General features: G+C 36.7%; 1 protein-coding gene across 1 annotated transcript in view; it reads right to left on the bottom strand.

Annotated features, from left to right (window-relative positions):
* The window catches only part of nfatc3a (nuclear factor of activated T cells 3a), a 103,741-nt gene that overhangs the window by 67,011 nt on the left and 17,344 nt on the right, over positions 1-19,386 (bottom strand). The window contains exons 2-3 of the mRNA XM_073836081.1: positions 10,229-11,405; positions 1,775-1,937 (exon numbers count right to left, since the gene is read on the bottom strand). Of these exons, the coding sequence (XP_073692182.1) occupies positions 1,775-1,937; positions 10,229-11,405 (1,340 nt within the window). The remainder of the gene's footprint in view (positions 1-1,774; positions 1,938-10,228; positions 11,406-19,386) is intronic.

The raw sequence follows: 19,386 nt of genomic DNA, 5'->3' as shown, positions 1-19,386 counted from the left end.
GAAACGTAAAGGTCTTCAACTGGTCAAAATTTGGTCCTAATTTAACAAAAATATATTCCTTAATGTAATGATAATACTACTACTACTAATAAAAATATTATTAAAACTATATTTAAGGAATATTTACCAAAAATATTATTTACCAGAAAATTGTAAATACACAACACAGTATTTCTGAAAAAGAAATAAATAATATAATTTAACTAGAAATGCTTTTGATTATTAAAATGTAATGAAACTATTAAAATGAAACCCAGAAATTTAATGGAAAAGACTCAAATAAAACTGAATTTGAGAAAATTCATAAAATATATTTTATAAGGCCTTAAAAAATAAATTTTTGTTAAGCTTTTAATAAATTGCTGTTAAATTGTGCAGGTTTCATGATTTCAATTAATTAGACATGCTTTTTTTATTCATATTTTAATGTAACCATTAAAACAGAGTCTAGAAAATTGAAAAAATAAACTGGATTTTATAGGGCTCTATTTATTTCATTTGCGTCTTTGTTTTATTGTATTTGTCCTTTAGTTTGTTACTTGCCTATGTTCTTATTATTTATAACAAAGATAAAATTACAAAAATGGCTATATCATGATATAAATTGTTATTGTGGATTTGGCTTTATCCTTTTTTTGGCTTTATCCTCTTTATTCTTACTTTTCCTGTTCTGTGCTTTTGTCATAGTAACGGTTCAGTAGATATTTTAGTATTGCATCGAAGCCAAAATTTTAGTATCATGACAACACTACTACCAATATATTTTGTAATTTACTTTTGCATATGAGGTCTATAAATTCAATGTGGCAAAGACCAGAAAAAGTGCAAAGAAAGACAAAAATGGCTCCAACTGACCAGGCAGAATTGGAACAAAGGGCATTGTGCAGGCAGTCCTGCAGTATAAAAGAGATGAGATGTCTGATAATGAAAGATGATCATGCAGGTAACCTAACGAAGGTCATAAACAAGGAAAGACTGCCAATTAATGGCCCACAAGACACAAGGCTGAGGTGTGATGTGGCAGAAATGCAGGCCTGTAATTGTGGTTGTTTAATGGACCATTCAAAGCCAGAGGTTATGATTCAGGGGAAAGGCCTTCTTCTCATCCTCACACGAGCTCGGTTCACGAGTTGAGTGTGTGCTTCATTACGGCTGCCACAAAACAGGCCACTGCCTCCAAGACCATAAAATATTTACCAACAAGCTCTCTCTCTTTTAGTCTCTCTAGGAGAGCTAGCCTCAGGAGAGTGCCAGGTAAGTTAACCTATCCGATCATGCTACAGCAGGATACTAATTGGGCTTCATTTTACATAAATGATGCCATCACCTCTGCTGAAGCACGCTCCCATGATCCCTCCGGTGAGTCGCTAGTACAAGTAGCACAGAGCAGTCGGTAGGAAATAAAGTCCCTAATCAGACAGCTACACGGTTTGCTTAGATCTGGCTGACACCAAAACACTCGCTCGCTAGCTGTTACCCAGTAAAAGGAATTTTATGACCAGTAATGAGGTTACTAGGCCACACAGCAGACGCTTTCTGTGTGGTCTCGCTTCTCAAGTTCTGCTTCCTGTGAGGGAACGGATGGCATCATGCTCTGTTCCCACTTTTGTGGCCAGCGTAATGAGTACTTAGAAATCAGGGCCACAAGGCTTCGTATGACGATCCAAAACCAAGTTGAACCTCTCGTACAATCAGCCAAATGGGTGGTAGTAAAACAAAAGCATTCAGTCTGGAAAGACGGTCAGTGAGAATGACATAATCAGTAAAGACTCACCTTGACGAGAGGGTGTCCCCCAGATGCAGCTTTGACGGCCCCTCGGCTGCCTTCGGTCTCGTAATGAGCTCTGTGATGAGCTTTGGGATGAACCTCGATCTTTAGCTCATACTGGCCATACTGATTCGGCAACGGCCAGTCCAGGGGAGGCAGGGATGATGCCCTACACACAGATCAAGAGCAACACAAACAAAGCAGTTACACAATGACTATAAAAATGAATGATTGTGTCAGTGACCAGCTATGCAACAGTTTAGGATGCACAGATTTTGTTATTTTGCTCATCTTTTTTTACTCAAAAAGTCTCTGTGCTGCTGCCAGAGATGGTTTACACTTCCCATCTGTACCTAATGAAATTTGAAAATAAAATTGTGCAGCTGTGGTGTGAGGAGAAAGCCAACATATATCTTGTGATATGGTCGTCCACTGAGATGCAGGACAAGTTAAAAAAATCTTTAAAAAAGGTGTAGGGTCTCCTTTGAGCTACAACTTATATTACTTTGGATGTTAAAATATGGTTTTAAAATTGGAAATGTAGACTTTTGAACAAAAAAATAGAATCAAGTTGTGACCAAGAACCAAGACTTTGTGAACCAAGACCATGATGCAAAATGCTTCTGTAAGGGCAGGTTAAAGACTAACATAGTCAGCATAATAGAGCTTAAGAAATTTATTAGACCACCTGTCAAAACTGATATTTTAGAAATCTGTCAAACACCTGTTTAAAACTAAAAATTGTATTGTGATTTATTAGGCAAATAAATTGAAACCAAGTAGTCTTTATTCACACATAATAACAAAAAACAAAAACAAAAAAACAACATATTTTATTTTTTATTTTGTATAGCCTTCTTTGGCCTTGAACAGTTTCCATTATTGCTGGCATTGCTTTTATGTATTTTTTTAACAGTCTCTGTTGTTATTGACTTCCAAATAGATTCTAGTTGTTCCCAAGGACTTCCTTTTGATGAATATTTTGTGCAATCTATCTTTGAATCCATTAAATCACAACAATAATTGTATTTTTGCATTAGAAACAGTACTACGACTAAAAAGCTTACATGTACCAGTGTGGGTTAACCATTTAGGGCCTTATGAACTCTTTTATTTTATTTATTTATTTATTTCAGTTTTAATTTTACTAGATACAAGAAAATATTTTTAAAAAAGCATGTCTTATTAATTAAAATCATGAAACGTACACAATTTAACAGCAATTTATTAAAAGCTTAACAAAAATAAACATTTTAAGACCTTATGAAATGCATTTTATTTTTTTTCTCTAATTCAGTTTTATTTTTAGCAAATGTTAGTATTTCATTCATTTTCTGGATTCCATTTTAATGGTTTCATTAAATTCTAATAATCAAAAGCATCTCTAATTAGTTGATTTTATATAAAAAAAACAACAACAATTTATTATTGTTTTATTTTTTCTAAAATACTGTGATAAAAATAATGTTTTAATTACAATTTCATTAGTAGTAGTATCATTACATTAAGTAACATTTTTCTGTCAGTTTCTTCAAGTGAAACCAAACTTTTATTTTGACGGGCTGCTGTGAAGACCTTTAAGTTTCTGTTTATATATGATATGATAATAGTTTTTCTCAAAAAAAATAAAAAAAATAACGGTAAATGCTTATGAAGCAACTCTTAGAGCAGTTAAGAGATTATTATTATTCATGTACTTATATGTGACCCTGGACCACAAAACCAGTCTTAAGTAGCATATTTGTAGCAATAGCCTCTATCATCTTTTTTATGCCAAAAATAATTACGTTAAGTAAAGATCATGTTACATTAAAGTATTTTTGTAAATTCCCTACCATAAATACATCAAAACTTAATTTTTGATTAGTAATATGCATTGCTAAGAACTTCATTTGGACAATTTTAAAGGCGATTTTCTCAATATTTAGATTTTTTTGCACCCTCAGATTCCATACATTAATGGAATGCTTATTTATTTAGCTTTCAGATGATGTATCTGCTCTCAATTTAAAAAAAATATACCCTTATAACTGGTTTTGTGGTTTAGGGACACATAAATTGAGGCGACAGAGGCTGAAAACACCACAAGCGTCACATGAGCTTCAGTGCATGTGTAGTAAAGGAATCTGCGCATCTGCGCCATTCATACACAGAGACATGCAGAACATGCAGGATTCATATTTAAATAGTATTTTTGCAGCTTAATTTGCCAAGTTTCGTGACATTCCATGTTAAACAGTAAATTCAATTTTTATGACTGGCTTCCACGATTCTGTCTGCGATTTCTTACAGAAACATTAAATGATTTTGGAGATTTCAAAAAATTTTTTTGACGGATGATAAGCTCGTACTCAAGACAGATGGACGTGGCTGTGTATCAAAGGTAAAAAATTATATAAATACTGTTCAGTTTCTCGCAAAAGCCGCAGGGTGTAATTTGGATTTGTCTTTTGATTTTTTACTTTTAAAGGTCTGGTGCCCATCCACTGCCATTATATGGCTGGCAGACTGCACCGTTTTTAGTTAAAAATCTTTGTTTGTGTTCTACTGAAGAAACAAAGTCACCTACATCTTGGATGCCCTGGGGGTAAGCAGATAAACATCAAATTTTTGGGTGAACTATCCCTTTAAGCACTATCTATATCTATATACATATCTATATATCTATACCTATATCTATCTCTATCTCTCTCTATATATATATATTTCAGATGCATTTCCAATAATGAAAATCCTGTCATCATTTACTCACCTTCATATCGTTCCAAACTTATATGACCCTTATACTTGACTTTCTTTTGCTGAACACAAGAGCAGATATTTTAAATATGGTGGTAATCAAACCGCATTAGTTATCAATGACATTGTTGACATTGTTTTGATGCGTAGTCGGATAAGACAAAGTATAGTTTGACTATCTGTGTACTGACGCAGGAAACCCTCAGCGAGAGGCTGAGAAGAGCGCGCTAAACAAATAGAATCATTTCTACTGTTTTAATTAATTTTTAAATCAATTTTTAAATCATTTACAATGTTCTTAAAATCTTCTGTTTTTATTGTTGTGATTTATTATGTATGATTTTTATATTATGATTTTAATTCCTCTTATGTACAGCACTTTGAATTACCACTGTGTATGAAATGTGCTATAGAAATAAACTTGCCTTGCCTTGCCTATGTACAAAAAATTTAATAAATTAAACATTTCTTAAAATATCTTCTTTAATGTTCCACAGAAAAAAGTCACACAGGGTTGGATCAACAAGAGGGTAAGTAAACAATGAATGAGTTTTAAATTAAATTTTTGGGTGAACTGCATTTAAAGATGTGCAAAACCTATGGCTAGTGAATCATAATTTACAAGTGACATATGGGCAAATCAGTGATTACTTTTTGTTTTTAAATCTTAGTCTAGCTCTCTAGCACATCCTCTCCATCCGCTCTCTTTCCCGATCACCCCTCACTCCAAATGCTGTCATGGTAACATGAGATGGATCGTCAGGGGAAATATGAGAAGGCTGAATGTGTGACGGTGGTGGCCTAACGAGAGTGGCCTAGTGGCCTGTGGATATCAAACGGCTTTTTTTAGTGACAATGTACACTTGCCTTATACATAAACAACTCTGATACACAACAATAAACACCAGTTGAAGTTTAAATCAAATTTTCGAGTCAATGATAATACAAATGAACCCGAAGCTTTTGCATGCTAGCATATATATAATAAAACCCTGATGATATGCATGTGAGCAATGTTTACTTTGCAAATGACAGAATGCAGTTTGTTTATTTCCAAAAGGTTAGCATTTTCTGGCAGATTTGACAGGATGGACCAGCTGTCAATCTGGTCAGCCTGACCCTTACAAGAAAGCAGACTGTTTACACATGAATGTTTTTATAAAACATAAAGTAAAAACATCATGTACATTTGATACACTGGTCAGTGTGTTATGTTTAGCTGGCTGTCCTAAACCAGACCCGATGTAGACTACAGCTTAATACTGTGCCAACTTCACCCACCCCGCCATAGCAAACCCATCTGTTAAACCAGACAAGCTTCTAGATCTTTCTATTGCTGTTGATTGATGAAGCAGTCACACACACACACACACACACACACACACACACACACACACACACACACACACACACACACACACACACACACACACACACACACACACACACACACACACACACACACACACACACACACACACACACACACACACACACACACACACACAGGTCCGATGGCAGACAGCAGAGCTGTAGGCTCATATAACAGGGATCAGGTATCATGTCTCTGTTGTATGAAGGTACGGCCGTAAAGATGTTAGTCAACATTGCTCCTACGTGTTGCTTTGCTGGAAGTTTCTTGACATGTTTGTGAGGAGGAGAGCAAGTGACTGTGCTTATTTCATATGCAACTTTGGAATCGAGTGAGTTTACTATACATTGTGGATTATTAATAAAGGGAACTGACTGAGTTAAAAGCTGTGTCATGTTGGTGCGGTCAATAAAAGAATCATTGTGGCTAGGAAAACGTTTGCGAGCCACAGCCACATGCTCTCTTTACTGATTTATGGTGACAGAGGCCAGGGCATACACATAGGCCGTCTTCATCTGACTAGCATGCGTGCGCGAACACACACACACAGCATTATCTGATGCTCTGATATGGATAGCAGACACACATTTAACTCTTTGTGTTCTTTGGCTCACTCATGCTACTCTAAATGTATATTGGATCAGTTCTAAAAGTAGTGAGCTAATTTAAAATCTGAGGGGGGCAAAAAAAACCTAATAACTGAGAAAATCACCTTTAAAGTTGTCCTTTAAATGAAGTTCTTGCATATGCAATGCAAATTACTAATAAAAAATTAAGTTTTGATATATTTATGGTAGGGCTGGGCGGTATACCTTTTCATACCGAATACCGTTTTTTTTTTCTTTTTTATGATATTCATTTTTCATATACCCCAATACCGGTGAGTGTGTGCGTACAAAGCGCTGGGAACACGTATGTTGACGCAAACAGAAACCGCAGCTTGCACGTGCTTGTCTGAAGCAACACATCTGAGGTGTGGACGTATTTCAGTATATCTGAGAAAGACCCAGGGTTAGCGATTTGCAAAACTTGCCGAAATTTCAAGAGGGGGTGTGTCTGCAGAGATGAGAGCAGAGATCGGCGCATTGTGCGCAGACAGATGTAGCTTTCAGTGAGAGAAAAACAATGGCTTTACGTTGGTGTTATGTCGCAATATTTTAAAGATATGTCTTTTCTATATACTGTATTTTTATTAATATTTATGTTTTAAAGCCAATGGATATCACACAAGCAACGTGGAAACTGATCAATATGTTAAAGTGAAAGTAAAAACTGACTTTCAGCATCTGATGTGCATTCTTTCAGACAATGAGAGACGATTATACTTCATATGCTGATATTAATTTAGTCCCTTAATATTTTTCTTGTGCCCCGAACATGGTGGGAAAAAAAATAAAAAAGAAACGTATTTTGTGTAAGGTTTGTTTTTGAAAGTCTTAAATAAAGCTCTTAATTTTCATTGATGACTGCAGTGTTATTAGGGGGTTATGAAAGTCATAATTATGATTTCAGGTGGTCTAAAATGTGGGGACTGAAAGACAAGAATTGCGATGAAACTTCAAAAGGCTATCCATTGAATAAATATGAGCGCTGCACGTTTCAAAATCATTTGTTGCGCTACTTTGTATACTACCATTCTGACAGCGCCTCCTGCTGGAAGAGAAACGCGTAGACTTGTAAATGTGAACTTGTGAAGAATGCACAATAAAGTGTTGTGTATTTTGACTGCAAATCATGAATTCTGATTTCTTCACCTCATTACAATTATGAGTGCCACTGTCACTTCTTTGTGAACAGCAGCATTTTGTGAGACCAATCAAACCTGGGTTAATACTAGTCCGGTCAATGTAAGCCAATATACTGCAGTAATTATTCTCTAATTTATTAGGAAATGTGGTTAACACCTAGTCATGCATGAAAAAAAAATAAATACCGTCATATACCGTGATACCGTATAATTTTGAAAAATACCGTGATATAAATTTTTGGTCATACCGCCCAGCTCTAATTTATGGTAGGAAATTTACAAAATATATTAATGAAACATGAACTTTACTTTATATCCTAATGATATTAAGTATAAAAAAAATCTATAATTTTGACCCATCCTATTTTTGGCTACTGCTACAAATATTCCTGTACTACTTAAGACTGGTTTGTGGTCCAGGGTCACATATATTCTTCATGTTTAAATGGACAGATCACACAACAGTGAAAATCCAGTCATCATTTACTCACCCATATGTCATTCTCACAATATTTTAAACTGACTTTCTTCTATGAATAAAAGACAATATATTGAAGGATGTCTTGAAGAAAGTTTATCCATGCAATCAGTCAGTGGTCTTCAAAATTCTTCAAATATCTTCTTTCGTGTTTCACAATTAAACAAAAGTCAAAACAAAATATGGTAAGTAAATGATGACAGAATATTTATTTTGGGGTGAACCATTCTTTAAGACAACCTCAGAATAGTTTGTAATGAGTTCAGTAAAAACATATCCAAAATGGATAAATAACAGACTACAGACATACTTTCAAAAATATATAAAAAAAAGTTTCCTTAAAAACATCTGTAGCTCTTTAAAAGTTGACTTTCCAGTCAACATTTTTATGCGCCTTAGGTATTTTTGTACTTATAGTATTTGCATTGTTAGCTTAGCAACATGCTAAATTATCTGAAACCAAGTATTCATAATAGTATGCATAATATAGAGTACCAATATATTAATAATAATATTTTTATAAGCACTAGGTTAAATAACGTCTTTCTGAGATTAACATTTGCTGTTCAATGTGTTAAAATAATTAATTATCCACATTTTCACTTCCTGATGTACAGTCAAACTAAAAAATATTCAGACACTAGATGTATATTTTTTACTAGTGGGTGCAGGAAACTATAGTTCACTTATGTAAGTGAGGATAGAAAAATAAAGTAAACTATGGCATATTATACCCAAAAAGTTTTCATACAGTGGTTTTCATACCAGAAAAATTGATAAAAATTTGGGACCATATATTTGATTTGAAACTTTCACCTGACCATTTTTTGTTACATACCTTTATATCAAAGTTATCTGACATTATCAGGATAAATTTGTTCTGACACAGTTTAACTCTTGAGTTCTTTTCATATTTTATTAACATTTTCTAAACTATAGTGAACAAACTGTGATAATGTGAGACATGTTGAAGGTGTCTGAGCAAATTTAGGTTTGACTGTATATGCTAATGTCAGATATTTTAAAATACTTTTTAAAAGTCTTTTACAATAGATTCAATATGAGATTTTAATGTTAGGTGTGAATAATTGTGATTACATACAGAAATCCATGCAATAAATTAGTTCATATAAATTTATGGACACAAACCAGACTTGTTTAATTTATTGTGCATGCTCATTTCCAACATTTTACATTTAGTTTTCATTTCTAATCACCTAGTTGTTTCTTCAAAATAATTTTAAATTAAATAACAAAATGATTTCCCATATTTTAGACTGTAGAGTATAATATTGTGATGCCTAAATTCACTTGTTGACTTTAGTTTTATTTAGACAAAATAGTATAGGACTTTAATATCTCCCAATTATTGATTATTGGCCAAAATTGAAAATCATTAACCCTTTGGAAACAGCTTGACTGACAGGCGATTTGACCAATCATAACATCGAATCTGCCATTTTGTCAGAAAAACAAATCAGAGAGTAGGTTAACTGTGGTGGGCCTAAACTTGAAAAATTGTGTGTATTTACGTATTTTCATTTTTTAGGTAAATAAGAAAAGACAGTTGGTTCATGTGTCGATTGGTCTATAAAGGCAATACAGGGATCTGATCACATTAAGGAGCCACAAAACAGTATTTATTGTTTGCATTTTTTTTTTTAAATGGCAACATTTTAAAGCTAAGACCTTGTTTCATACCAGAAGTAACGTGCTCTGTTTTGTCTGTCGGCGTCTCTCAGTTTCCTCTTTGCTCCACAGTGAATTTTTTACTGTGTGAGAACATGTGTAGTGTTGAGAGATTGTTTATCAGACATATCAAAGCGTACTAAGGAAGGCAAGTTTTTGCGAAGGGTCGATTATTGGTATCGACCATGACTGAAAGTTGAGTCTCTTGTGCTTTAAGTACGAAGTGCTATTTGTGTGCTGCATGTGAGACACCATCAAAAAAGTGCCAAATGAGTCACACAAGGTTCTGTCAGTTTGGATGCCGCCTTAGAAGGCCACTGACAACGTAGTAGTCAACTCACTTTAGCTATTGACTATACACATAAACACTTGCAAGAAAGAAGCACTGTAGAGCTTTACTCACATGAACTCACTAATGGTCACTTCAAAGTTTACCTGAAAATAGGTGTGTGTCCTGGTTTGGGTTTGTTCCATGTGAAGTGAGACGGGACAGAAAGAAACTGCTCTCCAGATCCATCCTTCTTTAAACCGTGCATGGCCTCCTCAGCAGGCGAGTCCAGCAAAGGAGATACATTCCCGGAGTCATCCATGCTCATGTCTCCCTTTCCTGACTGGATTGCTGCTGTACAGTCTTGGGAAGTTTTCCTTGTCTTGGAAGGGATGTCAGCCTCAGACGGACAACATTGGAAAGGGGACATACCCATAGATGGGCTTCCTATCCAGGTGTCTTCAGTCACGCTGCCCCTGGGCGAGGGCCCAGGCGTGGCTGTCGGGGAGTGATGGGGTGATAAAGAGCCCAGGTAGCAGATATCAGCACTGGAGTGGCGTCTCTTCCCACACGGCGATGTTGGACGTGAAGATGGCCGTGAGGGTGAGCGAGGGCTCAGCCAGTTCTCATCTGTGACGCTGGTACGGGGCGAGTGGCAAGGCGACTGGCGGGGCGAGAGAGAATGGCCATGTGAATGAGAAAGGGAGTGAGTGAAGGCCGGGTGATGATGATGATGTTGTTGTTGCCACACTTCCTCCTGAGTTCCAGCCTGCGGAGAGCAGCCGGGCGAGGTGAGCGGCGAGCCCAAGGTGAAACGTGCCGCTGCTTCGTTTAGCTCTGAATCCACATCATCGTACACATGCGAGATGGATTCGCAGGACGATGCATCGGAGAACCAGCTACGAGAGGAAAGGCTGCTACATGGGCTCGGGCTCAGGGATGAGTCTCGATACGAGTGATCTAGAGGCAGGTACAGGTGGTCCCGAGACAGAGGTCTGTTGTGGTAGTCTCCATCCGGACCCTTCGCTCTCATCTCATCCTCGCTGGCCTCCATCTCCTGCTGGCAGCTTGGGGAGATGGAGGTGATCTGGATGCTGGGACATTCAAAGGCCTTGTGTGGGCCGTTTCCTCCTCCGCCCACCCCTGTGGGTGTGTATTTAGAGTCCTGGTGCTCATAGCTGGGCTCATAGACCTTGTGGTGGGCCTGCAGGGAAGGGGAGGTGGCAATCAGTTGGGCTGGGGGTGGGCCTCCATGCCGCTGGAGACTGTGTGATTGGTGCACCACTGAAGGAGGCTGCCCCACATTGAGGATGTAAAATGATGTGTTTTCATCTGTTTCTAGATCTAAAAAAAAACAAGACAAAAAAACACATGGATAGGATGAAACAGAACAATAAGGGAAAAAATAAGCATTTGCACAATGTAGCCAGAAGAGTTATGAAATAATTTGAGGGATTAAATTTCCATGAATGATGGAGTGCAGAAACAGCGTGCCTTAAATAAAAAACATACTTCTGACAATGTGTTTACTCAGAATGACAAACGTGGACCATGGACTATCTGATACAACAATGTGTATTAATGATTGATAAATGGATAGTTCACTCAAAAATGTTAATTACCCCATGATTTACATACCCTCAAGCCACCCAGGTCTATATGACTGACTTTCTTCTTTCAGATGAATACAATAGGATGGCTATATACACCATATAGCCATCCTATTGTTTTCGAGGACTATATGGATCATATATACCTAGGATGACTTGAGGGTGAATAAATCATGGAACAATGTTAATTTTTGGGTGATCAATCTGGTTCAGACCTTTTTTTGAGCTGTGCAAAATACAAAGATCTGAACGCTTGTTTGAAAACATGGAAATAGTGTCTGACTTGTAAGCGGGTGTCAGAAATGGAAAGCTGCGCACTGCTACCCTTGTGTGACACTTGTGCTCCTAACTTAAACATTTTAGGAGCACAGTCAAAAATTTCAAGAGCACCTTCTAATAGAGGTCGACCGATGTATCGGTTTTGCCGATTAATCGGCACCGATAGTTGATTGGCCTACCTATCGGTTATCGGCAAAAATCCTTGCCGATAGTTTTTCCGGGTTGCGTTCTTTGCTGAAGCGGCTCACGCTCCGCTCCGCGGTCATAGTGTATGAGAGGTTAAGCCCCAGACCAATGTTTAATGTCAGGATTGTTACCATATATTTGTATTGATTTATATCCAGCTGGTGATATTCTTAGCCAGCAAAGTTGCAGATTTAAGGACGTGACATGAGAAAGCAAACTGTGTTCATTCAGCCGACAGAATCCTGCCGAGTCACAGCGCGCCATAGTTTTACAGATTGCAGATCTGTCCCAAATCATTGTTAATGTTGACCCTGGGCTGGAAGATAAGTATTTTGCATTTAAGCAAAATATTTTTTTATTTCTGTAGCTCTAATAATGTCTGTATGCTTCATATAGAGCTATAATTTATGTTTTAGCCTTTTCGTCAGGCAGCGGAAGCATGGTAGTTACACACTTTATTTTACAATGCCATTTTCCTGTTCTTATTTTATTTTAATAACAAATCAACAAAAATATCTATTAAAAATTAAGATAAAAATTATACAAAACGAAATTCGTTTAAGAAGGGATTTTCCACAAATAAAAACGTACGAAGTGGTCAAAAATTGTGTCTGACCCTCTCCAATTCTCCCGGCGTATTGCCGTCCAATTCATACCACGTCCTTTATGACATTTACAAATTACACAAACTTCTTTCGTAATTAACATATTAAACTGAAACAAAACAAATAATATTTAAAAATAAATGTATAACATAAAATAAATTGTTTCTGAAATGGCTGCAATTAACGATATAGATCACACTTTCTCTTTCCGTTTGATTTGTTCTTTAATCTAACCTTTGCCGTTTTTTTTTATCATTCTTGAAGTAAACATTTGCCCGTTTGGTGATTAAATAAACTGTTTTAGATTTCTGCTTGAACTACACAACGTGTCCTGTGTGTGTTTGATACCTGCAAGTTATCCGTTAACGCAGCACTGCACTTTTATCCGGTTTCATTAAGGGTGGGTAAAAAAAAAAGGATTCTCAGATGCATCGCAATCCTCTCTTCAATGAGCTTGTGTTTTCCCCGCATATGGCACGTGTGCGCGCTAGAGACGCGGCGGGCTTCATTGCACAGGATTTGCACTGTGAGCTACATGTGCATTGTTTGACAGTGTGAACTTTCAACCGCAGTTTTTTACTTTACATATGCCTTCATTTCTGTCGTTTGTAATGCAGTACTATTATATGCACAAAACTCGCGCACTGACAGACTTTCACTTGTGCTTTGGGTTTGTTCATCCTAAAAAGCTCTATTGCTGATGCGGTTAAATGCACTTGCATTTTCGAATACGAAACTGATGTACAGTACACAGTCAGTTATGTTTTTAGAGCAGGACAAAACATTTGATAAATCGAAATAGATCTGTGCATTCGTTTTAATGCAGCCTGTTAAAGAAGCTACTGTCTACGATCTCATCAGTAATAATCAAATGATAAAGAAAAAAGAACACTTATTTTAAATAAGTAATTGTTTAAAAAAGAAGCCTGCTTATATAATGGAAAAATCAATTAGATATAAATTGTAAATGAAAATGTAGCCATGTGCAGTAATATTGAAAACTGAGAATGTGACGCATGGTTATATTTAGTTGATAGGCCTACGGACATACAGAGATTCCAAATATAAACAAAAGGCATAAAACCTGCAATTTTACATACTGTTAAAATGTAAAGATTCACACCCCTTTAAAATGAGCCCATTAACATCAACTAAGATTGATGAAAGCTGTAGAATAGAAGTGTTGTTCCTTGTTAGAGTTTGTTAATTTCAACATTTACTGTAATATTGTTAAATTTTGGAGTTTATTTTGTTAACATTAATGAACTATTTAATAACTTTAATGATCAATATATAATTAATATGAATATTTTTATTTATTTACAAAGTATGGTTTAGTATATATTTTTTTTAAATAGTAGAGCACTATTTTAGTTGCCGTTCAGTATCCATTTTCAAAAACTATCGGTTAATTAATCGGTATCGGCCAGTGTGGTCCAACCTAGCTATCGGTATCGGTAAAAACCAATATCGGTCGACCTCTACCTTCTAATCAATAATCCAAAAATCTGATGAAAAAATAGCTTTCCCATTACAAGGTGATATTAAAACTGCCAGTAGGTGGTGGCAAGTCATCAATTTTATCACTGAATCATTCATTTGTTTGATTCGTTTGGATGGCTGATTCATTCAGGAATAAAGCAAGTGAATGTCTTTATGAATGGGTAATTGAATCATTGACTACGTTTACATGGACACCAGTAATCTAATTAATGACCTTATTCTGAATAAGACAATAATATGATTAAGCTGTTTACATGAGTTGCTTTTAGAATATTCCTTTCATGTTCCTGTTTTACATGTTATAGTACATAGATCGATTAATGACACACATCATTAGATCAGTTCATCTTCGTTATAGACTTTTGGATGTTTCGGCTTTAATTTTACAAAAGCTTGAAGTGGCTCTGGACATATGCAACAATTTTTTTAGAATGTGTGAGTTAAAATTTGCCGTGGTCGCATTTGTGCGAGTGCATGCTGTGCTGCTCCAAAGCGTCTGCTCCATACAGCGAGCGTTTCAGAGCCGGTCAGTTTTTAGGGAAAAAAAAAAAAACCACACACTTGCCAGTTTAGCCAGTTTAGTTTTACTTTTTTTTTTTTTTGTTTGTTTTCATTTTGAAAACCCTGTTATCTTTGCCGTTTACCTCACATTACGCTTTAGAGGCTTTCTTTTATTTATTTTTTATTAATTGATTTGATTGCTCAGTGTTTGCGTGCCCTGTAATAAATTGTTTAGTCGGCATATAACACAGCATGTGATGGAGTCCATGTTTAGTTTTTGTTAATAAATGATATAAGCTGGTTTTATTTTATTGTTGTTATGCTGTTTAATTAAAAATAACAAATCCATCTTTTAAAAAATTGTTTTAATCTTAAAATTGATAGGTGTAGCCTATATATGTAAGCAAAACCAAGATCATGAATTCGAGTGAAAAGCATCCTAAGACATTCCAATAGCGGAAATCCCGTTCACAAAATTAAAATCACAAAATGATCACAAAAATAATACTAATGAAAAAGAACGGGTTGAATGTTAACTACGTTTCCATAAAACTATAAATTATGATAACAGACAAACTATTTATCAGCAATGAGCATTGATTAATCCCATGTTGTAGCAAAAAAATAAATAAATAAAAATGAAACCAAAGCACATGCACGTGCGACCAACTGAGAGCGTTATGCCGCGTTCCAGGCAACCCGTTACCCGTGTTTTTCCAAACTTCTACCCGTGAAAGTGCACTGGAAAGGCACTCAAACCCGTGAATTCCCACCCGTGAACTCGTACTAGATCGACGTACTCCCAGTTCTGAGTTCTGAGGTGACATAGCCCAAGAAACAACAATAAAGCCTCTGGGGTGCGGTGTTAATGTAAAGTGGCACACGGTGGAAAAATAGAGTGTAAGACAATATAACATTGCAATCAAATTATTAATAATATAGCTAAAATTAATAAATGCTTGGCGTGACTTGCCTGGAACGCTACAAAGTCCTGAGTCGTGGTTTGAAGACTTGATTTACGAGCTCAAAAACCTGCCTGGAACGCAGTATTAGTGTGTGTCCTGTCACAAAATGTGGCGAAAAGTCCTACACAAGGGAAATAGTGTGATTAAGGTGTGTACATGTCTTCCATAATGCGACTAAAATAGGAATACTCCACCTGTCTTAATTCGATTTGTGTTTACTCTGATTATGACTTTAGTCGGATTAAATTAATCAAAAATCTCAGTTTACATGGTTGCTTCTTAATCAGAGTATCGTCTTAATCGCGTTAAAATCGGAATATTGTTGTCCATGTAAACGTACTCAGTGACTCACTAGATTTGTTTAAAAATGCATGTTTGTTTATAAACGAAACAACGCTGTGTTTGAATTAGTGTTGCCAAGTCCACGGTTCTCCTGTGGAATTAGGCTACTTTAACCCTGTGCCACGGGTTGTTTTTTCCATGTCCGCAGGTTAAAGCGACCCCAAAAATGTTATATTTATCCCCTGGAATGTGAATGAGGTTTTGTTGTGAAAACCTGGCAACACTGGTTTGAATGGAGATGAGCAGTGGCTCAGCTGTGACTTTGTTTCAAAAAATTTTTGGCGACCAAGGAAAAAGTATTATGGTCAGGAAATGTAAGTCACTTAATATTAACTTCCTGTTTATTGAACTGTTGTAGTAAATCAAGATCACACTTACACCCTCCTTTAAAAATCATTAACAGCTGTCACTCATCTTAGTTCATCGCAATCTCTTAAAGCTCTATTATAATTAATGAAGCTCTCTACACTGAACAATCAATCTCTTATTTACACCATGTCTACACTTTGTTATGAAAGGATTTGATATGTCTGATACATTACTCAACACTGCAAATACACACAGAAACCCTTGAAGCTCCCCACAGTGCAAACACAAATACGCTGATTGGGTAAGTCACACTGGTGCTCCTAAATATTTTTTCATATTCACACTCATCACACAAATCCGACTGAAATGGCTGCACTGTAGACCGGTGACTGGTGTTTGTTTTGCTCTCTCCTCTGCACTTCCGCATTCATCTTGGAAGTTAGAGATTACGGTTTATAAAGCTGGAAAATATGGATTTTCTTTTACACAAATGCATCACTTCTCTCAGAAGGCCTTTATTAACCCCCTGAGCCATGTGGAGAATTTTGTGTGATGGTTTGATGCACTTTGTTTTGCTTCAAAATCTGGACCACTACTCAGATTATATTTGTCTGAAAGAAGAAAGTCATATACACCTAGGATGGCTTGAGGGTGAATACATCATTGGATAATTTTCATTTTCATTTTTGGGTGATCTATCTGGTTCAGACCATTTTTTTGAGCTGTGCAAAACACAAAATTCTGAACGGCTGTTTGAAAACATGGAAATACTGTCTGACTTGTAAGCGGGTGTCAGAAATGGAAAGCTGCGCACTGCTACCCTTGTGGACAGCTGTTTGTCTGTGTTGTTTTTCGCTTACAGTATGTCAGAACAGACAAATGGCATGCAAAAATCAAAACCAAATATTGCAGTGCAGAACATCTTGTGTTGGTGTGAAAATAGTGCAAAAAATTATTTTTTAAATAAGGTGTGGGTGATAATAATTAATTAATTTTAAGTGTCATTTCTATTATTGTTAAGGCATTGATTTTCAGGCACCTGTTTTCAGTGGCTGTGCATTGATGAAGAGAACCCAGAAGCCTGTTTTGCAGTAGTTGTATTAATCAGTTTGCCACAATAGTATATAGAAAGCATAGTTGTTGTAAAAAGCAAAGACAGTAAAAACACAAGACAGTATAGATGCATAAAATACGTCACTTATAGAAACGGTATAGCATTTACCAAGGTTCACAGTGTAATTGCTCGTATAACTAACACATAAATAATTACTGTCTATTGAGGCACTTCAAGGTCTCTGTCTGCTGATAAGAGGGATGAAAGACAACAGGCTATTTTCTCTCCTCTCTCTCTCCTTTATTGGACTGCTGTTCTGATAGCCTTGAAAAGGAAAGACTCGGGCTAGCTGCAAACAAGCCACTAGGGAATCTGCAGACGCTACAACACTAGCAACAGGTTAACAATAAGAGCATTATAGCACAAACAGTCCTGATATCTCAGTATCAGCGCAAGGGGACGGTAGGGGTGAGAAGCACAGAGAGAAAGTGAGTGAGAGCGAGAGAGCAAGATCCATAGAGTCAGATCCATTTAAAAGCGGATATAATGAGACAGAGAGCCGGTGGGTTAGTCAATGGGGAGAATTTCGGGTGGGGCGACAGATGGGCTCAAATCCAGAGAGGAATAACCCGTGCACATGTCATCTATCTCAGGACGAGCGCAAAAAAACACACGGGAAACAAATTCGCACATAGGCGCATGCTTTAGCCTGTCACCACATAGAGACCGACCCTATTAATAACGCCAGCTCGCGCACACACAGATGGCTATTATGCACTAATACTGTACAGACACACACCCACAGAGCATATTGTGCCTGTGGTCTATTAAAGGTTATTGATGAGCTTCCAGTGACTGGGCAGAGGGAGCCTGACAGGGCCAGACAGCAGTGAGCAGCCACTGAGATGTGTTTCTACAAGCTACATACAGCCTACAGAGTCAAAGAAACGGTGTTGTGATTTCACAATGCAATGCAATCAAGTCTGGTTGAATACCATCTTGATTCCCCACTGGTATGCCGCTTTGGTTAAAAGCATCAGCTAAATAAATGAACGTAAAGAGAGTCATGACCTTTCTCTCGCGCTTTCTGCTTTGACTGACTCACCCAGTGTTATTTTATTTTTCTTTCAAACTCTCTCTCATTTATGTTTCTTTACCCCATTTCTCGCCTCTCTATTTTTACCCCTCTCTATCCCCCTCCGTCTGATTGATTTATTTTTAGACGCTCCGCACACTCCCTGTCATAAGACATGCCTATTTGTGACGACAGAGCCTGACAGACAGGAAGGGGGACAAACCTACGTGTCACACAAGACTCAACTTGTCAATCCAACTGTGAACTCTGACCCCAAGGGAAACAAGACTACTGGGAGTTTATGCTATCAATCTGACACAGACAAAGCTGTGATATACCACACAGCATACTAACTTGAAAATGTTCAGAACAACACTAAATAGAAATAAAATGAGATCTTTGAAGCCTAGATTTAATCGGCAAAGGCAAAGCCTGTGTTTTTTTACCCACAATTTCATGCTGAACTTCATGAGGGAGAAGAGGCTTTGATTAATCCACCAAACGCTGGCTGCCAGTTCATTAGCATAGCACCATGAATAAATACAATGATGGGGGGGATAAAATAAAGGAGAAAAAACACTACAAGAGAAAAATGGAGGGTGTTGTGAGCAGTGGAAAAGCAGGCTGATACTTTGAGTGTGTTTTAAGGTTCAGGTTGGATTTCCAAAGAGATGCCTGAGACACTCTTTAAAGGCTTTATTATAATTTAATTACCTTATATATCTTTGTATTAATTAATTTTATTTGGTTGTAAAAAATTCAGTCACTAAATTTATCAATTTAGCTTTCACTAAAATTTGGAGTCATTCTACAGTCTACACTACCAGTCAAAAGTTTTTGAACAGTAAGATTTTTAATGTTTTTTAAAGAATTCTCCTGCTCACCAAGCCTACATT

Source organism: Garra rufa, chromosome 3 (genome assembly GCF_049309525.1).
Source record: "Garra rufa chromosome 3, GarRuf1.0, whole genome shotgun sequence".
NCBI classification, from domain to species: domain Eukaryota; kingdom Metazoa; phylum Chordata; class Actinopteri; order Cypriniformes; family Cyprinidae; genus Garra; species Garra rufa.
This window is presented reverse-complemented; position numbering and strand designations above follow the sequence as displayed.